General features: G+C 40.6%; 1 protein-coding gene across 1 annotated transcript in view; it reads left to right on the top strand.

Moving 5' to 3' along the window:
• The window catches only part of enox1 (ecto-NOX disulfide-thiol exchanger 1), a 72,018-nt gene extending 58,130 nt beyond the window's left edge, over nt 1-13,888 (top strand). The window contains exons 12-15 of the mRNA XM_062432203.1: nt 242-298; nt 3,362-3,464; nt 9,425-9,510; nt 13,757-13,888. Of these exons, the coding sequence (XP_062288187.1) occupies nt 242-298; nt 3,362-3,464; nt 9,425-9,510; nt 13,757-13,888 (378 nt within the window). The remainder of the gene's footprint in view (nt 1-241; nt 299-3,361; nt 3,465-9,424; nt 9,511-13,756) is intronic.
• Nucleotides 13,889-25,218: the final 11,330 nt, after the last annotated feature.

Below are 25,218 nucleotides of genomic sequence, written 5' to 3'. Positions count from 1 at the left end.
TTAGTACGAATACAACAGAAAGAAAAAATTTAACAAAATATATGAGAAATGAGTAAAGTCAAGTATATCACTTTTTCAATCATACATGTTTTTACATACATTTTGATCAGTTAGTTTGTGCTTGTTTCATTCTCCTGTCGCAGAGATATATCAAACAGCTTAAAAAACACACATTTTTGTTATCACTCTGATTTTCACTGTGACTGATCAAAGGTCCTGTTCTCTCTCTGTGTCTCTTTAGCTGCTGAACAATAATGGGGAGGCGGTGGAGAGGACCAATGGAGAGCTACATGAAAGGGTAAAAACTGCACTGTACACAAGACATAAGCACACACCAGAGCATGTTTTAGGGAAAGACAAGTGTCAAATCCTCATAAGCAAATTGATAATAAGGAGTCTTATCTCTGAATGCGGAACATGTTCAGTAATAGTAAATGGACTGTACTTACTGTATATAGCACTTTTTTGACCGCTCAAAGCGCTTTTACACTACATGTCATATTCACCCATTCACACACACATTCACACACTGTTGGCGCAGACATCAGGAGCTATTCGGGGTTGAGAATCTTGCCCAAGGACACATCAAGAATCTGGGAATCAAACCGCCAATCCTCCATTTGGTGGACAACCGCTCACCTCCTGAGCCACAGCCGCCCCAGTGTCACATGGTAGTAATGGATTTGAAATTGTATTAGTTTTTATACAGTTTTTTCTTTCCACAGCATTTCAATGAAACTTTAATTTTTTCAACTCAAAACGTTGCACTTGAAAAGTTAAAAAACAACAACATTGTATCACTCCCACTCATATAGACCACTAGAAAAGGAAAGATAGCATAAGAAACGGTTAGCACTAGCACAGCTTTAGCACAATCATAAATTCAGTCACAAGGACTCAATAAAAGGATTTATTATATAAGCAGTCAAGCAAATTAAAACTCTAAACTCGCTTTTTTGCTTCACTTAAGATCCTCTCCAGACATTTAAAACTGAAAAAAACTATATATTAATAATATTTTCTGTTCTGCTCTGCTCTGTATAGGAACTGCTGACTGACTCCTGCATGTCAGGGGACCAGAACCAAGCTTTGACACATGTCAGAGAAAAGTGGACAGTGAAAATAGAGCTGACACTCTGACTAGTGTTGTTTTTGGCGGCCTGTTTTAATTTTAGTCTTAGTCTAGTCTTTGTGTCAAGCTGTCATTTTAGTTTTTATTAGTTTTAGTCACGTTCATACTCTTTTTAGTCTAGTCAAGTTTCAGTCCACTAAAAGTCTGAGCATTGTAGTCTTATTTTAGTCAAAATGATCTGTGAATATTTTAGTCTAGTTTTAGTTGACGAAAACTGATGACATTTTAGTCTAGTTTTAGTCAAATAAAAATGGTATTTTAGTCTCTTTTTAGTAATGCAATTCTATTTAACCCATTCAATATAGTATAAGTACCTAGTAGTATAGACGAAACCAACATTTTCTTTTAGCTAAACCCATTTCACAATTCAAAGGTTGTCTTATTATATTATTGTTACCTTATAGACTCAAGAATAACCCCGGCTGGCCGGCCATCGGTCCCGTTCTCTGTGTCAGTTGTCTGTCGTTAACACTAACCTACCGCAGCTGCATCTTCTAAATGATGCTGCGAGTGGGGATTGAGGAAGTGACGTCGAAGTGAGAAACAGGAAACAGAAATACTGCAAAATAATAGTAACAACGCGATTAAAGGAGACAAAATAATGTTATAACATTTCGTGTCGTCTCGTTTTAGTCAACGAAAATGAAGAGACATTTTAGCAGAGTTTTTATTTTGTAAACCTCATTTAGTCTTGTTTTTATTCATCAACAATATTGCATTATATATTTAATTATAGTTATCGTCACATGACCAGCATTTACGTTGCGTCTTGTCTCGTTTTCGTCACGTGATAAAGGTTCATTGACGACGATATTTAGTCATAATTTTCATTGACGAAAGCAACACTAACTCTGACCCTACAGTACTTAGCCTATTATTTAAATCATCTGTCCATAATAGAATGTTAGTTTCTTTTATGTTGTTGGTGTTTAAACTCATTCACATCTCAAATCAATTGTATTCATTTTTCTATGTGTTCAAACAATCAGCCTTTTCTGAACAGGCATGTTTTGAACGGGCACTGTTCTATAAATGGTCGATACAAAAGCCTTCATTAATGCTGTTTCTAAGGAGAACAGCAGCAGTATTAACAGAAGAAGGTTTGAGAGGCTCACTGCTGTTAATGCTTGAGAGTTGAGCGCACACACTCAATTTTTAAAACACAATAAACGCTGTATTTAATCAAATCCTAATTTTAACTTAAATTCTCTCTAATTTACACTGTCAATATGACTGCAAGTCGTCAGGAGATGTTGAATGAGGTGACATTTTTGTGGGAAGTGTCCTACTCATTTTTAAAGCTCAATTTTGTGCAATGGAGCGGCTGTGGTTCAGGAGGTAGAGTGGTCGTCCACCAATTGGAAGATTGGCGGTTCCATTCTTGGTTCCTCCAGTCCACACGTCGATGTGTCCTTGGGAAAGATACTTAACCCCAAAATTGCTCCCGTTGCTACACCAAAGGTTTATGAATGATTATTTTCCTCCTGATGAGCAGGTTGGCACCCTGCGTGGTAGCTCCTGTCATCACTGTGTGAATGGGTGAACGTGACATGTAACATTTACCATTTATAAATTATGTCCCTAATATACAGAAACATCAAATAATAAAGTATAACTGGGTCTCAGAGGTTAAAATTCATGAGTGTTGAAATGACACATTAGTGTAAATGTTAGTGGTAGAAAGAGAGTGTAGACAGTTCAGGCGTGTTATTTTGGTCAGAGTGGCTTGTGGCTCTTGTGGTGGTTTAAGTCTCCTCTGCAGTCTCTCACAGTACTTCACTGTTTTTTTAAAGACTCCGGGGAAGTCAGTATTTACACATACATACACATATGTAATGGGAGATGAACTTTTAGCCCCAAACCTGCTGAACTGGAAACTGATTGAAGACAGAAGGGCATTCATAGATAAAACATGCAACACTGAGATGGCCTGTATTCACTCTTATCTTGAAAACCCTGGAACTTATTTTGAGTGGAAAGCTATGATGCTCTTTATTAAATGATGATGTTTTGCTTACATGGAAATGTGTGTGTATGTATAGTTTGTATATTTAAGTTTCTGTTCTTCCATCTCAATATTTCTGCGTGTACAGTATGTGATGTTAGTTTCTATGAACACACACATGATGTATCCATGTGTATTGCTGCTTGTCTATATTCTGCATTGTTCTTGAGCATACATTTTGCTTTTATGTTTTCACCCATGTGTGCAATATTTGTGTTTCACAGGGGGTCAATGGGTGTATACCTTCACTGTACCACAGTAGAGAGAGGAGGAGTGAGGTCATCATGAGAGGAGGGGTCGCATCAGAAAAAGAGGCGCTGCTCCTAGGTAAATATGAACCAAAAAAGAAAAGCTTCCAGCTGGTCAAACACTTCCTCCGATTGAAAAAGAGAAGTTTCACTGATTGCTCCCAAATATGGAACACATGGGAGAAAAAAAAGTCGGGTTTTTTTTTCCAAATTAATATAAATCAATGGATAGAAATAAAAGTAGCTCTTGACTTCTGTTTCCCTCCTCTTCAGATTTTTAAATGCAAAATCACCAGGTTTGCAACTGGGTGTGATAGCCACAAGAGGGTGCCAGTTTGTTAATGTCTGTAATTCATCCTCCATGGAAATTACTTCAGGTTGTTTTTAATCTGGCAATGCATGAAGATACACAAAGGTATGTGTTGTTAAGGTAGCAGTTTTAAACTGAAGCCATTACACTCAAAATGATTTTGGAACAAATACAATGCTATTGCACCATCACCAAAGGTAATACAGTTTTTCTATCTGATCAGCTAAACCGATGATAAACTCACTTTAAAATGCTGATGACAATTTGAGCATATTTTCTTTTTCACAACATCAACTGGCAACATGCTAACACACTGCACTGGCCAATCAAATATGATGAGGACGTGCACGTTTCTGGTAGATTCAAGGATTATATGTTGTTGTTTTTTTGGCATAGACGCCTAATGAGCAGTAGACAGACAGGAAACATGGGAGAGAGAGGGGTGTGTGACATGCAGCAAAGGACCTCCGGCCGGGATTCGAACCGGGGTCGGCTACGTACGTGGCATGTGTTCTAACCACTTGACCACCTGCGCGCCAATAATGTTTATCTGTTAAGTGCACAAGAAATATGTGCTATAGTTACAGTTGTTTTTCCTGTTTATAATGATCACAAAGGGATCTCCTCTAAGGCATGTCCAAATCCACTTTTTCTATTTTAATGGCGGAAAAAGAATATTTATCAAGAATAAAGCGCAAGTTACTTTGGCCGAGAAAAAAAAATTGGCTGATGAGCTGCTAACCTCACATTTAATTCATAAAAATGAAGAATATAGAGTTATAACCAACCAGTCTGTTAGTGTAGAGGTGTTTGTGGTTATACTGCAGCAGCCTGGTGTCATCAGCTGATTTAATAAACAGTGAACAGCTGTGTGTAATGGCACTGTGCTCTGTGCAGCATCTCAGAGGCTGCAGACTTATCAACATATCAGTCCTACAGTATAAACAGCTGTGGATAACAGACACTGTAAGAATCAGCCACATTCATTAACAGATTAATACAGATGTTTTAACCTCAGATGTTCAGATGCTTTTCTTGACGATAAAATCAAAAAGTGGCAGTGGAGTATTCCAGAAGCAGACGTGGTTCTGAGACCCATTCTCCACAAAAACACCAACAACTGGCTTTTTGCTGCATATTTTCACATCTCAAAAATTGTTTTGTTCAGTCATGTAGTAACAGGTAAACTCAGCAGGGTTTTAATTGTTAAATTATAAACCTGATCCATGTCATCTCAATAATATGTGTTAAATATTGTTCAAAAACTGTTTTAATCATGTTAACCACTCATACAGACTGTCCGCAGCAGCACTCTCCAAGGTGCTGACCCCCCCCCCCCCCCACACACACACACACACACACACACACAAACACACTAATAAATATACACAGTAGTGGAAGGCTCATTCTCATTTAATCTGTTATTTTTACAATTAATTAAATATGATAAATATTATGACCAACCAATATGACATGTATTTCTTAATATGTTGATGTAATAAGCTACTTTTATTTTTTTGCATGTATGTGTGCTGCTGGGCTGCCGTGTGTGCATAACAAATACAGTGTATACGCTGTGCACTGCCTTTGTAGGAACATATTAAAATCTTAATAATGGGCCCTTAAAATAACAGTGAAATATGCGCCAGTGACTTCAGACGTGTTTTTTTTTGTCAGTAGCGCAATCACTTTCCACTACCTCAAAATAGCAACACGCCTCCAATGCGCCTGACCACACCTCATTTTGAGACCAACACGCCTTTTTTTTAAAAAGATTTTCTCTGGCATAGACGCCTTTATTTGAAAGTAGAGAGACAGGAAATTACGGGAGAGAGAGGGGGGTGTGACATGCAGAAAGGTCCGCTGGCCGGGAATCGAACCGGGGTCCGCTGCGTACGTGACATGCGCTCTAAACCACTCGACCACCTGCGCGCCTGAGACCAACACGCCTTTGACTGCAAGATGGGGCCCTTAGTGACCCACACTCAACACTGTACCTGAACACCTCCTGTATAGACAAACAGATGGAGCATCTGCTGCTGCTCATGCTTATACTTTCTGTATAGACATGGAGTCTCTCCGTTGGACTGAGTATAGAACCTGGAATAGTCCATTTCTGGGTGAAGATCCTTCATAATCCTACAAGCTCTAGTGCTGCACCTCATGATGTACACATCTTGTGGGGAAATGTACATTACTGAACTACTTTGTTTCATGAATGCTGTGTTCCAACAGCAAAGGGCCGTCCACACTGAGAATGATAAGGATAAGGATAACTATAATGACAACGATGTGAGCGTCCACACTTATGAACGATAATGTCCTCTAAACAGCTCTGTTAAGCACATGCTGATGTGTCTGCAGCTAATTATTGATGGGTTGTTACTGCTGTATGTTGTGCAGAGATATAAAAAGAAAAGGAGAAGAGTTCAGAGGTGGGTGCTGATTCAGTGTGAAGATCAGAAGTATTTCAGACACTAGTTGCTGTGATGTTTCAGTATTTACAGACCAAACTGACACACAGCAGATGTTGAAGCTCCGTGTATAAAAGTACACTGCTGCAGCAGTAACACACAGTATGACATCCTCTAACTTTGTTGTTTTTTTTACATTATAATAGAGAACAAAGTTCCAGCATCTTTGTAATAAAGGACCTCTCTAGAGAAATCACCTCTGGGTTGGTTGGTGCATGTCTCTTTTGTCTTCCATTATTTTCCTCTGTGCAAGACCCACACAGCAGCTGGACTAAAATCATCTCAGCTGCTTTTCTTTCTCTATCGTCTTGTTATACAGTACATGCTGCAGTGCTGAGAAAAGCATAGGTCTGCTGTGTTGTATTTGCACTAAAGCTACTGCTTTGACCAGAGCTGAGGTAAGCAGAAGAAAGAGCAGCACATTTATCTCTCTTTGTGGTGCCAAAAAAATCCACATGTGAAGGAGAGAGAGAAGGCACAGCTCTCTATCTTCCTTTCTGGCTGCATGGAATCTCCAGTCTCCGAGGCTGCTGCTACTGTGAGATCTTCATTGAACAGAAAAATGTAAAAAAGGCGAAAGTGACACAAGGTTTTCAGCCATGGCCTTGGAAAAGTAATAATTAAGATCTCAAAGTCATAAACAGGGTTTTTATGTTGGATCTTGTGAGAAGTCTTGTGGCATTCTGGACTACGTGGAGTTTGGACAGGTTGTATTGACTCAGACAGCACTAAAGCAAGTTGCCCTAATCTAAGCAAGAAATAGCATGGATGATAGTTTTCTGGTTCAGGCAGATAGGCAAAAGGCTCAAGGTAAGGTTTTAATGTTCAGGAAGCATGGGTGATATTACCAAAATACAAATGACAAAAGCTAAGCTTGTTTTCAGTTGTTAATGTATAAGAACAGACAATTTACTTGGGGCTGACATGATTAAGGGAAGGGTCAGAACTAAAGATTAAAGATTACTTTATTGTTATTGTACAGAACATGGACATCCTGTATTTTTATTTTTTTTTTGATTTTCGGAGTCAGACTATTTTCTGTGAACCACACTGTCAGCCCCTGTATCTCCTCTCTGTACACAGACTCATCACCTTTGGTGATCAGCCCCACCACGGTCGTGTAACTGATTTAACTGAGCTTCACTGAAGAAATGTTTGTGATAGCTGATTGAATCTCTGTGAAGCAGGGTTGTAGTCATTGGAATCAAAAGAGAAATACATCTGGAAGTCATCTGCATAAGAGTGTAAACTGATATGAGATGTTTTGGGAAGCTTGATAATACTTAGTTAATCTATAGACTGTTCTGACAAAAACTGAATCATTTTTGTGGCTTGCTTGCTTATGAGTGATGCAGAGTACAACATGCTGTCTCTGCATAAACCTTAAAGATCCCCTCTAGACATGTAATAATACATATGTACAAATAAAGGTTGATTGATTAAATATTGATATAGAAACACTCTTGAACAATAATTTGTGTCTGGTATGGTCCCCACAAAAAATGTAATTACCATATTAAAATCCCTAAAGTGATATCCACTCCTCCCTCATTAAAAATCTAGAATCTCTAAATATGCAAATATATATTTCTATGCACAGGTTTTCCTGCTGGACACAAGATGTCTCTTAATAGACTGCAAAGTCCATTCTCAGTGTATGTGTACTGGAGGCTTCAAATGTAAATGGTAAATGGACTGTACTTATATAGCGCCTTTCTAGTCTTTTCGACCACTCAAAGCGCTTTACACTACAACTCATTCACCCCATTCACACACATTCATACACTGATGGCAGGGGCTACCACGCAGGGTGCAAACCTGCTCATCAAAAGAAGCTAATCATTCATACACTGTTGGCACAGCAACGGGAGCAATTAGGGGTTAAGTGTCTTGCCCAAGGACACATTGACATGTGGACTGGAGAAGCCGGGAATCGCAAAAACCAATATTCCAATTGGAGGACGACTGCTCTACCTCCTGAGCCACAGCCGCCCCAATGTCCACATCACACTTGTGTAAGCTGAATATTCGACCAGGGTTGGTTCCAAACTAATTGTGATTTCACAAATCCTGCTCATAGATGAGCACAGAGAAACTTTCCACATTCAGCAGATTAATATGAAAACAGCTTTCTACTGTCAAACTCTGCAAATACATCATTCTGCACAGTGAAGCTCAAACATCACACTGTAGGAGCAAGAAGAAAAACATATTTCTGAGTGCATCTTTGCAACAGTGATTAGTCTGTCAACCACATATTTTAGCAGTGAATCAAAATTGTGTTTGCTCTTACAGCCTCTCAGAAACATAATAGACATGATGAGAATCCTGAGCTAGAGAGGAATAGAACTTGTATTTGTTTCAACACAATTAATTCTCCCTGGCTGGATGCTGACTGCATTATGAGGGATATCTCTGCTTAATTACAGCAGGGAAAATCTAGCATAATTTTGTCTATAAGAAAAGAAACATTAAGGTTTTAACCCAAACTTTCAGTTGTAAATGGTCATTAGAGTATGCAGGGATAATTCAAAGATGAACCTTAACCTTAAACATAGCATAAACTGTGTAAAATGTTACAGCAAACAGGAAATCTTATGAGAAGAAATGAATTGAGCTACTAAGACCCTGTATATGTTGAGCTTTTTCCTTTAAAACGAAAGAAATTGAATTAGGCCTGTTTGTAATTGCCAGTGTTTCACCACATAAATCAAGGAAATAAATATTGGCTGTGTGGGATCCTCCAGGAGACACCACTCTATTTCTATACCCCCACCACATCCCAGCCCCTCCCCATTCCCCTCCCTCTGCATGACTGCCTACCTCTGCAGGACCTCTCAGAAGTAATCAACTAAAGAGTGGTTTCTGGTCCGGCCAGTATTTTTATGTGGTTGCCCTGCTATTTGTTTATTGTGCTGAAGGCTACAGATTATCTGAACCTTAACATCTAATATTCATTCAGGTGGATCTCTCTCTCTCTCTCTTTCTCTCTCTCTCTCTCTCTCTCTCTCTCTCTCTCTCTCTCTCTCTCTCTCTCTCTCTCTCTCTCTCTCTCTCTCTCTCTCTCTCATGAATAGCAAAACAATATGTTTCATTTTGCATATTAAATAGTACCTGTTACAACAATATGCAAACAATCTGAAAGTTTAGAATTCTTCTTTGTTGTTGCCCCCCCCCCCCCCCCCCCCCCCCCAGGAATTGCAGAATAAATACACACAAGTATTAACATTAACTTGAGCTGTTTTTAATCTGCAGGTATTATATCGACCTTCCTTCATGTCCATCCATTTGGTGCCAACCTTGAGTATCTATGGTCATACATACAGAGACTCGACACAAAGGTAAATAAGGTAACATGCTTGCTTCTCAAATATTTAGCTATGCCTAGACCAGTGTGAGCTTCAACGCAAGTCCTTAAAAATAAAATATCATACAACTCAGCAACAAGTGGATATTTGTTCACAGATGGATGGAAATATGCAATATTCAGATGAAATTCACTCAAAGCGTGAATGGGTGAATGGGTGTCACATCCACCCATTCACACACATTCATACACTGATGACAGGAGCTGCCAACCTGCTCATATACCATTTATATACCGTTGGCACAGCAATCAGGAGCCATTTGAGATTAAGTGTCTTGCCCAAGGACACATCAACATGTGGACTGGAGGAGCTGGGAATCCAACCGCCAATCTTCCGATTAGTGGACGACCCATGTTCTCAGCAGGTTGAAGCCTGCTAGTTCACAAACTAAAACTAGGTTGTCCACTGCAACAATGTTAATTGACCCACCTGGAGACATTATATCATTGACGTGACATGCAAAAGCCCTGTGCCGCCCCCAGACCTGGGCTGCCCATATTGTCCATATCTAAATCTGCCACTGGTTGGATGTTTACATTTTCGTCCATCCGTCCGTCTTCTTCCGCTTATCCGGGGTCGGGTCGCGGGGGCAGCAGCCTAAGCAGGGAAGCCCAGACTTCCCTCTTCCCAGCCACTTCGTCCAGCTCTTCCCGGGGGATCCCGAGGCATTCCCAGGCCAGCCGAGAGACATAGTCTCTCCAGCGTGTCCTGGGTCTTCCCCGGGGTCTCCTACCGGTGGGACGTGCCCTGAATACCTCACCAGGGAGGCGTCTGGGAGGCATCCTAACTAGATGCCCGAGCCACCTCATCTGGCTCCTCTCAACGCGGAGAAGCAGCGGGTCATTTCGGCCGCTTGTACCCGCATCTTGTTTTTTTCGGTCACTACCCAAAGTTCATTACCATAGGTAAGGGTTGGAACAAAGATCGACTGGAAAATCGAGAGCTTTGCCTTTCGGCTCAGCTCCCTCTTCACCACGACGGATCTGTGCAGAGTCCGCATTACTGTAAACGCTGCACCGATCCGCCTGTCGATCTCCCGCTCCATCCTTCCCTCACTCGTGAACAAAACCCCGAGGTACTTGACCTCCTCCACTTGGGGCAGATACTCATCCCCGACCTGGAGAGTGCACTCCACCCTCTTCCGGTTGAGGACCATGGACTTGGATTTGGAGGTGCTGATTCTCATCACGACCTGGACGAAAACCACATTGCTCCTCCTGAATACGAGGTTTGACTATCCGACGGACCCTCCTCTCCAGCACCCCCGAATAGACCTTACCAGGGAGGCTGAGGAGTGTGATCCCCCTATAGTTGGAACACACCCTCCGGTCCCCCTTCCTAAAAAAGAGGGACCACCACCCCAGTCTGCCAATCCAGAGGCACTGCCCTCGATGTCCACGCGATGCTGCAGAGTCGTGCCCCAGAGATAGGAGAGCCCACACCCGGGTCCCCAGGCTCTACTTCCTTACCGGAAGGCGTGTGGGTGGGATTGAGGAGGTCTTCGAAGTATTCCTTCCACCGATCCACAACGTCCCGAGTCAAGGTCAGCAGCGCACAGTCCCCACTGTACACAGTGTTGGCGGTGCACTGCTTCCCCCTCCTGAGACGCCGGATGGTGGTCCAGAACCTCTTCGAAGCCGTCCGGAAGTCGTTCTCCATGGCCTCACCGAACTCCTCCCATGTCCGGGTTTTTGCCTCAGCGACCGCTGCCGCTGTACTACGCTTGGCCTGTCGGTACCTGCCTGCTGCCTCCAGAGTCCCACAGGCCAAAAAGGCCCTATAGGACTTCTTCTTCAGCTTGACGGCATCCCTCACCGCCGGTGTCCACCAGCGGGTTCGGGAATTGCCGCCACGACAGGCAGTTGACAGCTCCGCCCCTCTCTTCGCCCGAGCGTCTAAGACATACGCCCGCAAGTCCGACGACACGACTACAAAGTCAATCATTGAACTGCGGCCTAGGGTTTCCTGGTTCCAAGTGCACATATAGACACCCTTATGCTTGAACATGGTGTTCGTTATGGACAATCTGTGACGAGCACAGAAGTCCAATAAGAGAAGACCGCTCGGATTCAGATCGGGGGGGGGCGTTCTTCCCAATCACATCCCCCCCAGGTCTCACTGTTGTTGCCAACTTGAGCAGTGAAGTCTCCCAGCAGAACGAGGGAATCTCCAGAGGAAGCACTCTCCAGCACCCCCTCCAAGGAGTCCAAGAAGGGTGGATACTTTGAGTTGCTGTTTGGACCATAGGCACAAACAACAGTCAGGATCCATCCCCCAGGACCTGTTTGCCATGGGTGACCCTACCAGGGGCATAAAGACCCCAACAACTGAGCTCCTAGGGTCATTGGGACACGCAAACCCCTCAACCACGATAAGGTAGTAGCTCAGGGAGGGGTTTAAATTTTCGAAAATAAAAAACTAAATGTTATTTTCTACCCTTTTTTTCTGCTGTACCAAAAACATACTGAACTGTAAACTTTGTGTTACACACCAACTACTGTCTACCTGGTGTGGACACTGTTGAACTCCCCTCTGCTCTCATTGCCACCTGACCGCCTTCATTATTATTGTGCATGTCAGCATGAATGACACAAGGCTCCAGTCTTTCAAGCTACAACAGGACTCTGAGACACTAGCAGAGACGATTAATAGACTTGGAAGACTTGAAGTTATTACAGTTCATCCTGAATGTGTATACCAAATTTCACGACAATCAATCCAGTAGCTTCCATCTGGATCAAAGTTGGTGACTGACAGAGCCAACAACATTGTAGCCATAAAGCTATGCCACTAATATGCTTGATACAATATATAGAAAATATTTATAAAGGTTTAGGAAGAAACATTAGTCCATAGGGCTGCTGCTCACTGATTTCACAGGTGGCCTCTGCACAGCACTGCAAGCTGAAACACACCAATATCAGGCTCACCTTCACCAATATTAGTTAATTCAAGCCCCTGCTGCTACAAACTTACCATACTTTGGGCCTGATTTACTAAGATCCCAAATAAAGGGTACTCAATTGCGTGCACAGTGCAATAGATTGCGCGTTTAGTTTGTGTGTGTTTTGCGGGTGATCTACTAAGAATAATTGCGTAAATGAAAACAGGTGCAACAGGGTGGAGACAGCAGTATTTAAATGAGGGTTTTGTGTCTTAATGGAGAGTTTGGACGAGCAGAAAGCTGCAAGTGCAAAATGAAATGTGATCAGGTTCTAGTGGAAGAGGTTAACAAATATATTGAGTTATAACAAAAACAAATATTACCAGAAAAAACGACATATGGAGAGTATTAGTGATGAAGTCAATGCTGTTAGTAAAACCACAAATATTCCACTCCAAGATATTAACACAGGTGGAAAAAATCTGTCCTGTGCTTATTCTGTCATTGTGCCTCCGTCTCCATAGTAACAGCTGGTAAATACCTGCCCTTCAAAGATATTATTTATAGACACAGTTATCATCACCAAAATTACCTTCAGGTTTGATAAATCACAATGCGTGTACTAAATAACATATTTACATTTTCTCCTCCCTGTATTTTGCACACTGGGGTTGAAACGTCTCATATTACATTCATTATGGCAAACGTACTAAATGGACAGCGCATATTATTTTGCACAGTTGAAAGACGCAAACCTCAGTGCGCTGCGTTAATAGATCAGCTTGCACATTTTTTGCGGGTGATGTCAAGTTTGCACACGTTTCTACACACGCAGACCTTTAGTAAATCAGACCCTTAATGTGCAAATGTAGGCTGATTGTTTGTTTTTTTTTCTAATTGATTGATACATTGTTTTGTTTTAAAGGAGTAGACTGACTTAAATTGATTTTCACCATGATTTAATGTCCCTAAAGCATCCAAGGATTGTTATGCTATTATATTATATATACCTTCCTGTGATAACCACAGCTTGATGTGTTTATATAATTATATTCCAAGTAAACAGAAGAATGAGAAAAAGCACAAGAACTGCTGATTGTTCACCAGATTCCCTGATTCACCAGATTTGGTGAAAAAGCACTATGTTGAATGAAACAAATACAACAAACTCAAATAGTTGCTTGCTTGGTTTATTAAAAGTTTCTCTAAAAGCATGGTCAATAAATGCCCACTTCAAAATGTACTGCTTTTAGTTTGGTACAATAACATTTTCATCTCCTTTACTCTGTTGCTCTCTATCTCTCTATGTCTGCCATCCCTCACATCCTCTCTCAGGTATCAGCAGGAGAGCTGGAGCGCCTGATGGTCCGTCTACCCAGTATGTTTAAGCAGGAGCTGAGTGGTGTCGGTGCAACTCTGGAGAAACGGTGGAAATTCTGTGGTTTCGACAGCCTCAGTTCTGCGTGACACAAGGAGAGCGCACACACGCACACGTCTCAATCCATCCAAAATCATGTTGGAAATATAGCAGTGCATTGGAAAATGATACTTTCAAAATCAGACACTGGAAACTGTGGAAGCCGCAGATGTTCAGACCTCAGGAAGGAGGAAATCCCAAGTCACAAGTAACTTCCTGATATCGCACTGAGGCGATATAATTGACATGGGCTGATTGCAAATATGTGCCACAACGACGGGGATGGCAACAAGACCCAACGTAGACAGAATACATCTGACTGGATGACACTTCACTATGTTCATGTTAAGGGGTCAACAAACCCCGAGTCTCTCTCATGGTCCGTGCCTTGTCGGTGCAGCAACCCAAATCAACAGAAAGAACAAGTAAAAACATTTCATTTATCGACAAAATGGGTACATCCATTTGCTTCTTTGTATAGAAAGTAGGAGGTTAAGGTTTGTGCAGTGCAAAGATAGATCACATCCTCCCTGATACTCCAGGGTTGGTTGGAAGATGTATTGAAAAACCTCTGTCCCAGTTGTAAAACAAACCATCTAAAGCTGTTAACAGACCAACTCAGAACTTTTTGTAGGATTTTTTAAAAACCTGCAATCTGACAAAATGAAGCCCTCTGGTTGCTGAGAACGTTTCCTGAGCTGGTATTAGAGCCGCAGAATCACTTTGAAGGCTACTTTTAAACATTTGTGATACATTCACATGACAGAACCAAGAATGCATAGGGCTCTATTATCATACCTGTGGGCAGCATGAATTGCTCCTCTGCACTGGCGACAGTATTTTTCCTCTCCTGAGACACTGTGGGATTATGCTAACTCTGTGTATCGCAGTAGGAGAAGAGGTGCCGTACAGGGCCAGTCCAGCAGTATCCAGACTGCTGGACTGCTTTATAGTGGTGTATCCAGAAACCAACTCATTTGTGGATTGTAAACAGGATCATTATAGAATAATTGCCAGTGTATGTTGCAAAGTAAATGAATAAACTAGCAACAGTTTCATTCTCAGTTATTCAGTAATCATTGCTCGTAAACAATTATTTGAATTAAACTTTTTACAAGAATACATAACATAGGAAATAGGCTTCAATATACACTTTGACCCAATTTTACTTTTAGTTGTATTGTATTAATTGCATTACTTTAGTATTTTCAGTCATAATTCGGAAGATTTTCTATTAACCCCAATTTTGAAAGTATTTATGCCATTATCCAGCAATAGTAATTTAATGTATGAACATTCTACCATTAACTCCCTCTATAGTAGTTTCCATTATGAGTTGTGTAGTCTGCCATTCGCGTACAGGATTCAAATTGCCTTTACACAAACAAGGGATTCACAGGAAATGATGCAGCACGATGCCACCTAAAACCACACACACTATGTATAGTTTATGTGAAGTACACATGGTGACTGCCTCTCCATCAGCATGTCCAGAAACATGAATGCAACTTTAAAAGTGCTCTTGGCAGCATAACTGAGCTGCTATATTCATACTTTTAATTCCATCCCAGACCTTGATAAATCATTCGAATAATAACAGGCTTCCCAAGCTGTCAGCACATCATGATGGAGAGAGCCTGATGTTCAGAGGGGATGAAGGTAATGAATGTGATGTGGCCACTGTTGTCACACCCTTTAACACACCCACTTCTAATTTATATATTTTTATTTATCCTGAGGTACACTCCTAATTGGAGATAGTTTTGGAATTGCTGTGTAAACACAATGGACTAAACATGAAACTGTGTTTAGCTGTTGACTTGGTGTACAACAGCTCTAATAGAGGAAACCTCTTTGGGGTTTGAACTAATCTGACCAGTTAGTTGTGAGAACTCCCCAGGCCCATTGTCTCATTTTTTTCCTGCTCAGGCCTCCTGCAGACATCATGGACATAAACTGAAGGTGAAAAAAGACTATATTCGGGGAATGTAAGGATGATGGAAATAAAGAGAGAGAATTGCTATTTTGTAAATGAGAGAGAGTATGAAATTCAATCATTCCATATAATTAATTTCATTATACTTATGAAGAAGCTGTTAATGAAGGCAGCAGAAAGAAATGTCTTATATACTATAATTAAATATGCTGAAATGAAGAAAAATATTTTTTAAAGATAAAAAAAAATGTTTTTTTCCTACTGCATATACAGAAGATTAGTAAGAGTGCAGATGAAAAAAGAGGTGAGCTGTGTGAGGCTGGAGAAATAGAAAATGGGAATGGGGGGGTGAAGATGCTGAAAAGGACGAGATGCCACAGATTGTTCTGTTTTGTTGGGATCAGCTTAATGTCCTCATTTTTTGTGTTTCCACCACAAACCTGTACATGTATAATTAAAAGTGATACTTACGTGATTTTGTACTGCACTTTTAAACAGGTAAAGAGGACTCATTTTTGTGTTTTTCCTACTTAAATAAAAAGTGTCAAACATCACAGTCATTGCATATTTACACAGCTGCTCACACAAAGGGAACTGCTTCTGATGTAACATAGCCATAACTCATCACATGACACATCTGTTTATAATGAAATTGTTTGTGCGTGTGTGTGTGTGTGTGTGTGTGTGTGTGTGTGTGTGTGTGTGTGTGTGTGTGTGTGTGTGTGTGTGTGTGTGTGTGTGTGTGTGTGTGTGTGTGTGTGTGTGTGTGTGTTTGCGCCTAGGATATCCACGTTTTCCATTTCCATTAATACATAAGGCAGACATTTTTGACCAAAGTGACATAAACATTTGGAACAAAACAAGCTACAACAGATCAAGGAGAAGCCCTCAAGAATAAATATCTGAACATTCAGTTCAATGTTACACCTGAAGTGCCACTGGCTTGTAGAGGCTTACATTAACAACATCCGTCGAGCAGAAAACTTATTTTTTTCCTAAAAGGGTTGGACAATAAGCATATTCTGCTCATAAGTATATTACTATTATTATAGGTCAGTAGCACTTTACATTCTAGTTTGCAAATAATAATCTAATAACCGGGTGATATTTTGACAGTAAAGAGGTAACAATAATATAATAGAATGATAATTAATAGCTTGGTATTAACATAACTAGCAAAACTAGGTAAGTAATGTATAACTAGGTAAGTATAACTAGGCAAGTAGTAGGTAGTTTGTTTTAACAGAGTAATACAGACATTTAGCAGAAACACCTTTAAAATGCTTAATATTTCTACCTAATTTCATATTGATATTATATTAATATAACACGAACAGGCACAGTGATTACCTGGAAACCCACATGGTAGTTTTTGTGTTATAATTATGAATCAGCGCTGCAAAATGCATACCTATGCTTTCATAAGATATATGACATAAAAAGGTGTACTCTTTTGCACAATAATAACATGATAAAAACATGTATGAACATGTTTTAAAGCCTTTGCTCTGAAATTTGATGAGTAAAATATATATATTTGAAGCATATAATTCTTGCTTCTCTCTTCTTCATGCTTCAACAGCACCAATATATAGAAAAACAGTGCCTATAAATAGTATTTACCCCCTTGGATGTATTGCCTTTTATAAATTGAAACATGGTCAATTTAATTTGGCTTTAAAAAAAATAAAAACAATTTTTTTTTTTAATAATTTACAAAAAACAACAGTTTAAGGTCCAAGTGAAAACAGATTTCTCCAAAGAAATATCAATTAATAAAAAATGAGTGATTGTATAAATATTCACACCTTCAAGTCAGTATCTAATAGATGCCCATTTCGCCACAATCACAGCACTGAGTTTGTGTGGATAGGTCTCAGTCAGGCTTGCACATCTGGACACTGCAATTTTACTCCATTATTCTTTGCAAAACTGCTCAAACTCTGTCAGGTTCCAAGAGGATCAGGCATGAGCAACTTTTTTCAAGTCCAGTCAAATTCTCCAATGGATTGAGGTCTGGCTCTGTCTCGGCTGCTCTAGAACATTCACCTTGTTGTCTTTAAACCATTTCTGTGAAGTTTTCACTGAATGCTTCAGGTCATTGTCTTGCTGGAACATAAATCTTCTCCCATGCCACAGTTCTCTTGCAGACTGAATCAGATCAGACTCTATATTTTGCTGTATTCATTTTACGTTCTACCTTTACAAGCCTTCCAGGGCCTGCGGCTGTGAAGCTTCCCCACAGCATGATGCTGCCACCACCATGCTTCATGGTGGGGATTGTGTGTCTGTGGTGATGTGTAGTGTTTGGTGTCTGCCAAACATAGCGTCTAGTCTGATGGCCAAAAAGCTCCATTTTGGTGTCACCAGACCAAAGAACCTTCCAGTTGGCCTTGGAGTCTCCTACATGACTTTGGGTGAACTCTAATCAAGATTTAAAATGAGTTTTCTTAAACAGTGGTTTTCTCTTTGCCACTCTCCCATAAAGTAACAGTTGTTGTATGCAGAGTCTGTCCCATCTCAGCTGCTGAAGCTTTGAACTCCTTCAGAGTAATCGTAGGTGTGTTGGTGGCCTCCCTCACCAGTCTCCTTCTTGCACAGTCACTCAGTTTGTGAGGACGGCCTGCTCTAGGCACATTTATGCTATATTCCTTCATTTCTAAATGATGGATTTAACTGAACTCTAGGGGATGTTCAGTTGTATCCATCCCCTCACTTCTACTTTTCAATAACCTTTTCTTGGAGTGTTCTGTCTTCATGATGTAATTGTAGCAGGAATACAGATGAACCAGTGACTGGACCTTCCAGACACAGGTGTCTTTATACTACAATCACTTGAGACACATTCACTGTACTCAGGTGTTTCCATTTCACTATTTGTGAGACTACTAGCATCAATTGGCTGGACCTCTATTTAATTAGGTCAGTCACTTTAAAGGGGGTGAATATTTATGCAATCACTTATTTTACACTATATATTTTTAATTAATCGTTTTCATTTTGACATTAAAGAGTTGTTTTTTTTGTAAATCCTTTATTTTTTAAAGCCAAATTATATTGACCATGTTTCCATTTATAATAGCAATAAAATGGGAAAACATCCAAGGGGATGAATACTTTTTTATAGGCACTGTATATAATTACTCAGTTTGCTGCACTGACTCATTGCTATTACACAAATTATCAGGTCTGTCTCCAGTTAACAAATCATAGCGTTAAAAGAAGAATTTTTACAGCATTACCTTAAAACAAAAGGGAATGTGTGGAACATAAAGGAGGAGGAAGTTCAGCACTATAATCTGGTAACTTCCAAAACAGTCATGTAATTTGGAGGGTATTATACTGATAGTAGTCCATGATATTTTGAAAATATGAATCATGCTACCTAATCAGGCCATTCACTTATTAATGTCACAATATTACTTACTACTTATCATTTTTGAAGACAGAGAGAGCTTCTGCTGATGGGGTTTGGTAACTGTCTAAATAAAAGCGAGCCTGAATACTGAGCACAGGCTTGCAGTTCCTAACGGTGTGTTGAGACTGAATAAGAAGAACATTTTAGATGTGGGCTGATTGAATATAAAGATAATCACGATAATGGAAAGTAAATAAAAACTGGCAACAGTTTCATTCTCAGTTAATCAGTAGTTATTGATGTATGTAAACAATTACTTGAATTCAAGTTAAAAAAAAAGAAAAAGATGGATGATAATGTGGGTAGCCTCACTTCCTCAACAGCACAACAAGTCATAGATTTGGCAGTGTATGCTGTAGAAGAAAATGGAAAAATTTGTGATTGTTGAGAACTATGACTAAGATTGATTATATGTTCTGTAGACAAGAAAATGTCTTCATTTGAGTCTCATATGACAGAAGTTGAGGAGAGAATCAGATAAGGTCACTTGAACATGTTGCTACAACGTTTAGTTCAAGTCCAAGCTCTTCAGTGTCATTAAACAGCATAATGACATTTTTTTTGACAACCCCAGAGGTGCATTTAAAATCCATAATTATTCATATTAGGGCTGACCCACTATCGCAGAAGACTAATCCAGGCATAATAATGCCAATTTTGTTGAATATAGGGAGAAACAAAACAAATAATTAATTTGAACCAGTATGGACATTAGTTATTCATGGTGAGGATCTGAAACTCAGTAATCTCAGGCAGGAGTCTAGTGTTGGTGGTGAATTCCACCACTGTAGGCCAATTATTGGCTGTTTTCATTGGTTCCCACACCATCAAGTCATCCTCAATGCAACGAGTAGGAAGAAGATCTTCTAGGGCAAGTAGAGACACAGGCCTGTTAGGAAGCCTTTCCCCACTGCAGATGAAGTTCAGGACACTATTGAAAATGACAATTGACACCAACACCTCACAGGCCTTTGCATGGGATGTAGCGATGGAGTTCACTAGAAGATGATAACTCTATCGGCTGGTCTTTAAAGGATTGAAAGGTAATGAGTTGAGCTGGTATGTTTTTATTTCCCTTTACTTTCGTTTTGCTCTTCCTATCTTCTGGGTTTATGTGGACCCTGAACTCTGTGGCATGATATTATGATTTGCTCCAGTAGTATATTATATATGTGGTTACTGAGAAAAAAGCATATACTTGGTTAATATTGGAGTTTAGATGATGAAAAAAAAATGGCACATAGATGACCTCCTCTTATGTTCTATTTCTTTCTTCTTTTTCAGCTTGATTTTTTTCTTTTCTCCTGCTTTTCTTTCTGCCCTCCCAATTTGACTATGGACAGATTGATTGCTTATTAAATAATAACAACAACTGCTGACAGACTTGTTCCATAGAGACAAATGTTCCCACAGCACCATCTGCTGGCACAACTGACCTATTAAAAAGAAAGAACCTTTTTAAAGTTTGTTGAGTTAAGAAATCAGATAAAGAAGGACGAGTAACAAAACATATTTTAAATCAGGTGACAAAGTTTGCTAAATTAAACAGAAACTCAATGACTGCTGTGAGACACTTTCAAGAAGAGGAAGTGATAACTAAACCCAACAATCAGGGGTGGTGCCAGACAATGTAGACATCCGGGGCTTAAGCATTGGGGCTTACTTGGGGGGTCCAGGGGTATGCTCCCCCTGGAGAACAATTTGAACAACAACCCCTTTAAATAGTGGCTTTAGGGGACTTTTAAGAGACTTATAATGGCAAATTTTAGACTTAAAATATAATAAATTCAAGTTATTGTATAATCAATTAAGGGCTTATGCCTAATAAAGGTCAATAGGTGGCTCACTGGAACTGAAAGCACTCATGTAGTTCTATTTCAGGTACCTTTAGCTACCATAGCTCTTATATACAGTCTAAAACACCTTCAAGGTTACTCTTCAACATCCCTGTTCAGTTTCATGTTGTCTTCATTCACTAAATGATTATGATGACTACTGTTACTGTTGTTTTGTCATGTTAATCAATCATCATTAAATAGAAGTATGAGAAGCAAAATTATTTAATGAAAAGAGTAAAAGATGCAATTTATGAAAAGGTATTCTTGCTACATCACAGCTCTTTGCGTCATATTGAACAAATTGAGTGAAAGAACAATGATTACATACTGTCACTCAAATCACCACACCATAAAATATATTATTGTTAACTAAACAATATCTTTGAATATCTTTGAATCTTGAATCTTTGAAAAAGATATTCTTGCTACATCACAGCTCTGCTCCATCTTGGACAAAATGAGTGAATGGTGACAAACTCTCACTCAAATCACTTCACTATAAAAATTGAAAATATTATAGCCTGTTGACTGTCATAACTAAACACTTTATCTTTTTACACATCACTATGCCAGACAGTGGACCATAATGATGACTTCTTTGACATTATAATGGTTATAATCAAGATTGGTAGCCTATGATCCAATGTTGCTAAATAAGGTTTTATTTTCACTGCAAGAGATATTTAATACATCCCATAATAATTTTGGCTATAGCGTTAGTGTTAGCCTATGCGACGGCAGCCAGGCTAGGCTCTAAAATTAGCTTTACATTACCACCAACCTGAAACAGCATTTGGCAGATCACTGGATGATGCTGCAGCAGCGGTTGGTAACACGACATGGCTGGATCGAGTTTTCTTGAAAAACGTTCTTATGTCCATTCTGACTGATGAGCACTCAATGACTGAGAAAGATCAGACAGTGACTTAAAGTTCAAGTATGTACCTCTGACACCAAGCGTTTAGAAATGGTACTGCAGCCCACGTTCAAAACACTGGAGAGAGCTGTCACTCCTCGCCACTTCCTCCCAGAGTTGACATTCACGCGGGTTGTCAGTTTTTGGACGTGAATCTGCTTGTGCGTGACGAGCGCAACATACACAATGCGGAGTGAGGACGCGACCCACAGTCAGACATCCCAACCTGCAGAAAGTCATTTACACTACACAGTTACACTAGGTGTCTGTCCGGGGGCGGGGGGTGCGATCGGTCTAATAAGCAGAAACACAGAGTTATAATACCCCTTATCCGGGGTCGGGTTGTGGGGGCAGCAGCCTAAGCAGACTTCCCTTTCCCCAGCCACTTCGTCCAGCTCTTCCCGGGGGATCCCGAGGCATTCCCAGGCCAGCCGAGAGACATAGTCTCTCCAGCGTGTTCTGGGTCTTCCCCGGGGTCTCCTACCGGTGGGACGTGCCCTGAATACCTCACCAGGGAGGCGTCCGGGAGGCATCCTAACTAGATGCCCAAGCCCCCTCATCTGGCTCCTCTCAACGCGGAGGAGCAGCGGGTCTACTCCGAGCTCCTCCTGGATGAACGAGCTTCTCACCCTATCTCTAAGGGAGAGCCCAGCCGCCCTACGGAGGAAGCTCATTTCGGCCGCTTGTACCCGCGATCATGTTCTTTCGGTCACTACCCAAAGCTCATGACCATAGGTGAGGGTAGGAACGAAGATCGACTGGTAAATCGAGAGCTTTGCCTTTCGGCTCAGCTCTCTCTTCACCACGACGGATCTGTGCAGAGTCCGCATTACTGCAGACGCTGCACCAATCCGCCTGTCGATCTTCTGCTCCATCCTTCCCTCACTCGTGAACAAGACCCCGGGGTACTTGAACTCCTCCACTTGGGGCAGGATCTCAGGACTCGGATTTGGAGCAGCTGATTCTCATCCCGGCCGCTTCACACTCGACAGCGAACCGATCCAGTGAGAGTTGGAGGTCACAGTCTGATGAAGCCAACAGGACCACATCATCCGCAAAAAGCAGTGACCCAATCCTGAGGTCCCCAAACCGGACCCCCTCAACGCCCTGGCTGCGCCTAGAAATCCTGTCCATAAAGATTATGAACAGGATCGGTGACAAAGGGCAGCATTGTCTTGTAGCCGCTCTCTGAGGGAGCAACTCTGTCCTCCATTCAGTGTTTTGAACTTTTATAAATAACAGGGAGGCGTAATAAAGTAGTAGTATTCCTTCATTGAACAGACTGTCTGAGGGCAAAGGAGAGCGTCACCGTCACACACACACACACACACACACACACACACACACACACACACACACACACACACACACACACACACACACACACAGTGAGTTAGCTGCTCCTCTCCTCCGTATCAGCGGGTGCAGCTGAGTGCTGTGTGACAGAGACAGCGGTGTAGAGTTGTCTGACTGCATTTTCAGCCGTCTCCATCTTTCAAAGGCATCTCCTATACATACCCCTTTTGTTTTGTTTCTCAAATTGTCACGACGTATTTGAGAGTCATAGCGAAGCTTTTTTGGTTTTGTAACATCAGACATTATCTGCACTGTTCCTAGCTGCACTTCAGTGGCAACTGGCAATTTGGATGCTGAAACGCTACTGACTTGGTGATTGGTAGATAGGTGGTGGGTGGCGCATCAGGCCAAAACACAAAATGACAACATAAACATTACTTGTGGGCTGCCACTTAGCTTTTCAAATGTGAATATTCTGGCTGGACTACTACTGTCAGTGATATCAGTGTTTGAAATTAACATGATTCCTTAATGTCAGGTGACATATCAGGGCCATTTTATGATTACTTGGAATATATTTCTTACATACGGCTACTTTAAGCTACAGCAGACTGATGTTAGGCGGCGCTGCTAGGCTCGATGTAAACGTTTGTATTCAATCAGACTACCTGTTTAGTTGGCGGTGCAGTTTTGTTCAGTGTGGCAAATTTCATTTGTTCTTTTGGTTTTCTTTAAAATAGGGGTGTGATTGATGGATAGCTTATTTCCCCTTTAATAGGCTATATGTTCCTGAGCCATTAATCGGTCTGAGGATGATTTACAAGTAATAATAATAATACAAATAAAAAATAATAATAATAATTTAAAAAAATAAAGCTTAAAAAAGATCTGGGGCTTTTGATGAAAGATCCAGTGCCACATATGCCAACAATTTTAATAAGCATTTGAAGTCTTTGATATCTATTTACTTTTCCCAATAATCATGATTTTATTCACTTAATCAACATTATCTCTTTATGAACATGGGACATTGGCATATCAATTTTAAAACATTAACACAGTGCATTTCATCATTTCTTAAATTAAACCTTGTGACAAGCAGCATGTGTTGTTCATTAACACATTCATTTTCTTGTGTTGCATTTTGTAGGTGGCTGTCAGCAGTAATGAAAGGAATGTGTCATATTAGTTTGCATTATTAAATTACGGACAGGGACGTCTCATCCAAGTGCTTACTGAAACATCCTCGCTGCTGCTGTTTGTCCACACGTTTTAGCAGCAGGCCCAAATATTTTTCACATGGCTGCTTATGTTTCCATCAGGCCTGACAGAAGAGCACTTTCACATTTTTGGGCAGCGCATTACTATTCATTTTCCTGAAGAGGGAACATGCATAATCACACAGTGGCCTGTGCAGAAGAGGAGGGAACAGAAGTGGAAGACAGCTCACTGTAGTACATGTCTCTGTCAGGTTTACTGTGTCAGCAGGCTTTTCTCTCTCTGTGGGACCCTCGCTGTTCATTTTTGATTTGTATACAACAGCTGGCAGGAGCTCCATTCTCCACATTTACCAACTCACAGTGGTTTCACTGTTGGTTTTTGCAGCAGCATCAAACCTTAATATTGTCTTTGAGATTCACATCATTTCTCCATTTAATGCTAAGCTTTGTGTATAATTTCTTGTCTTGTAGAGCAAGAAGAACACAAGTAAGGCCATAATTGTTCATGAGCAATTTGAAATATTCCAAGTCTGTCTTAATACACAGATGTCACTAGTTTCAATTAAGATGATAACTGCAGTAATACCGTAGTAATCCTTGGTAGAAGTAAAGGGGGGGTGTAATAACTAATTCAGGAGTAGACCAACTACAAGGTGTCACATGTGAGCAGTCCAGATGCAGTCTGTCTATGAAATGGCACATGCTGATATTAACAACTAGGGATGCTCGATATTGACTTTTCTCCCGATATCCGAT

Source organism: Scomber scombrus, chromosome 13 (genome assembly GCF_963691925.1).
Source record: "Scomber scombrus chromosome 13, fScoSco1.1, whole genome shotgun sequence".
Taxonomy (NCBI): domain Eukaryota; kingdom Metazoa; phylum Chordata; class Actinopteri; order Scombriformes; family Scombridae; genus Scomber; species Scomber scombrus.
The sequence above is the reverse complement of the archived record's forward strand: the minus strand, read 5'-3'. Positions and strand labels throughout refer to the sequence as shown.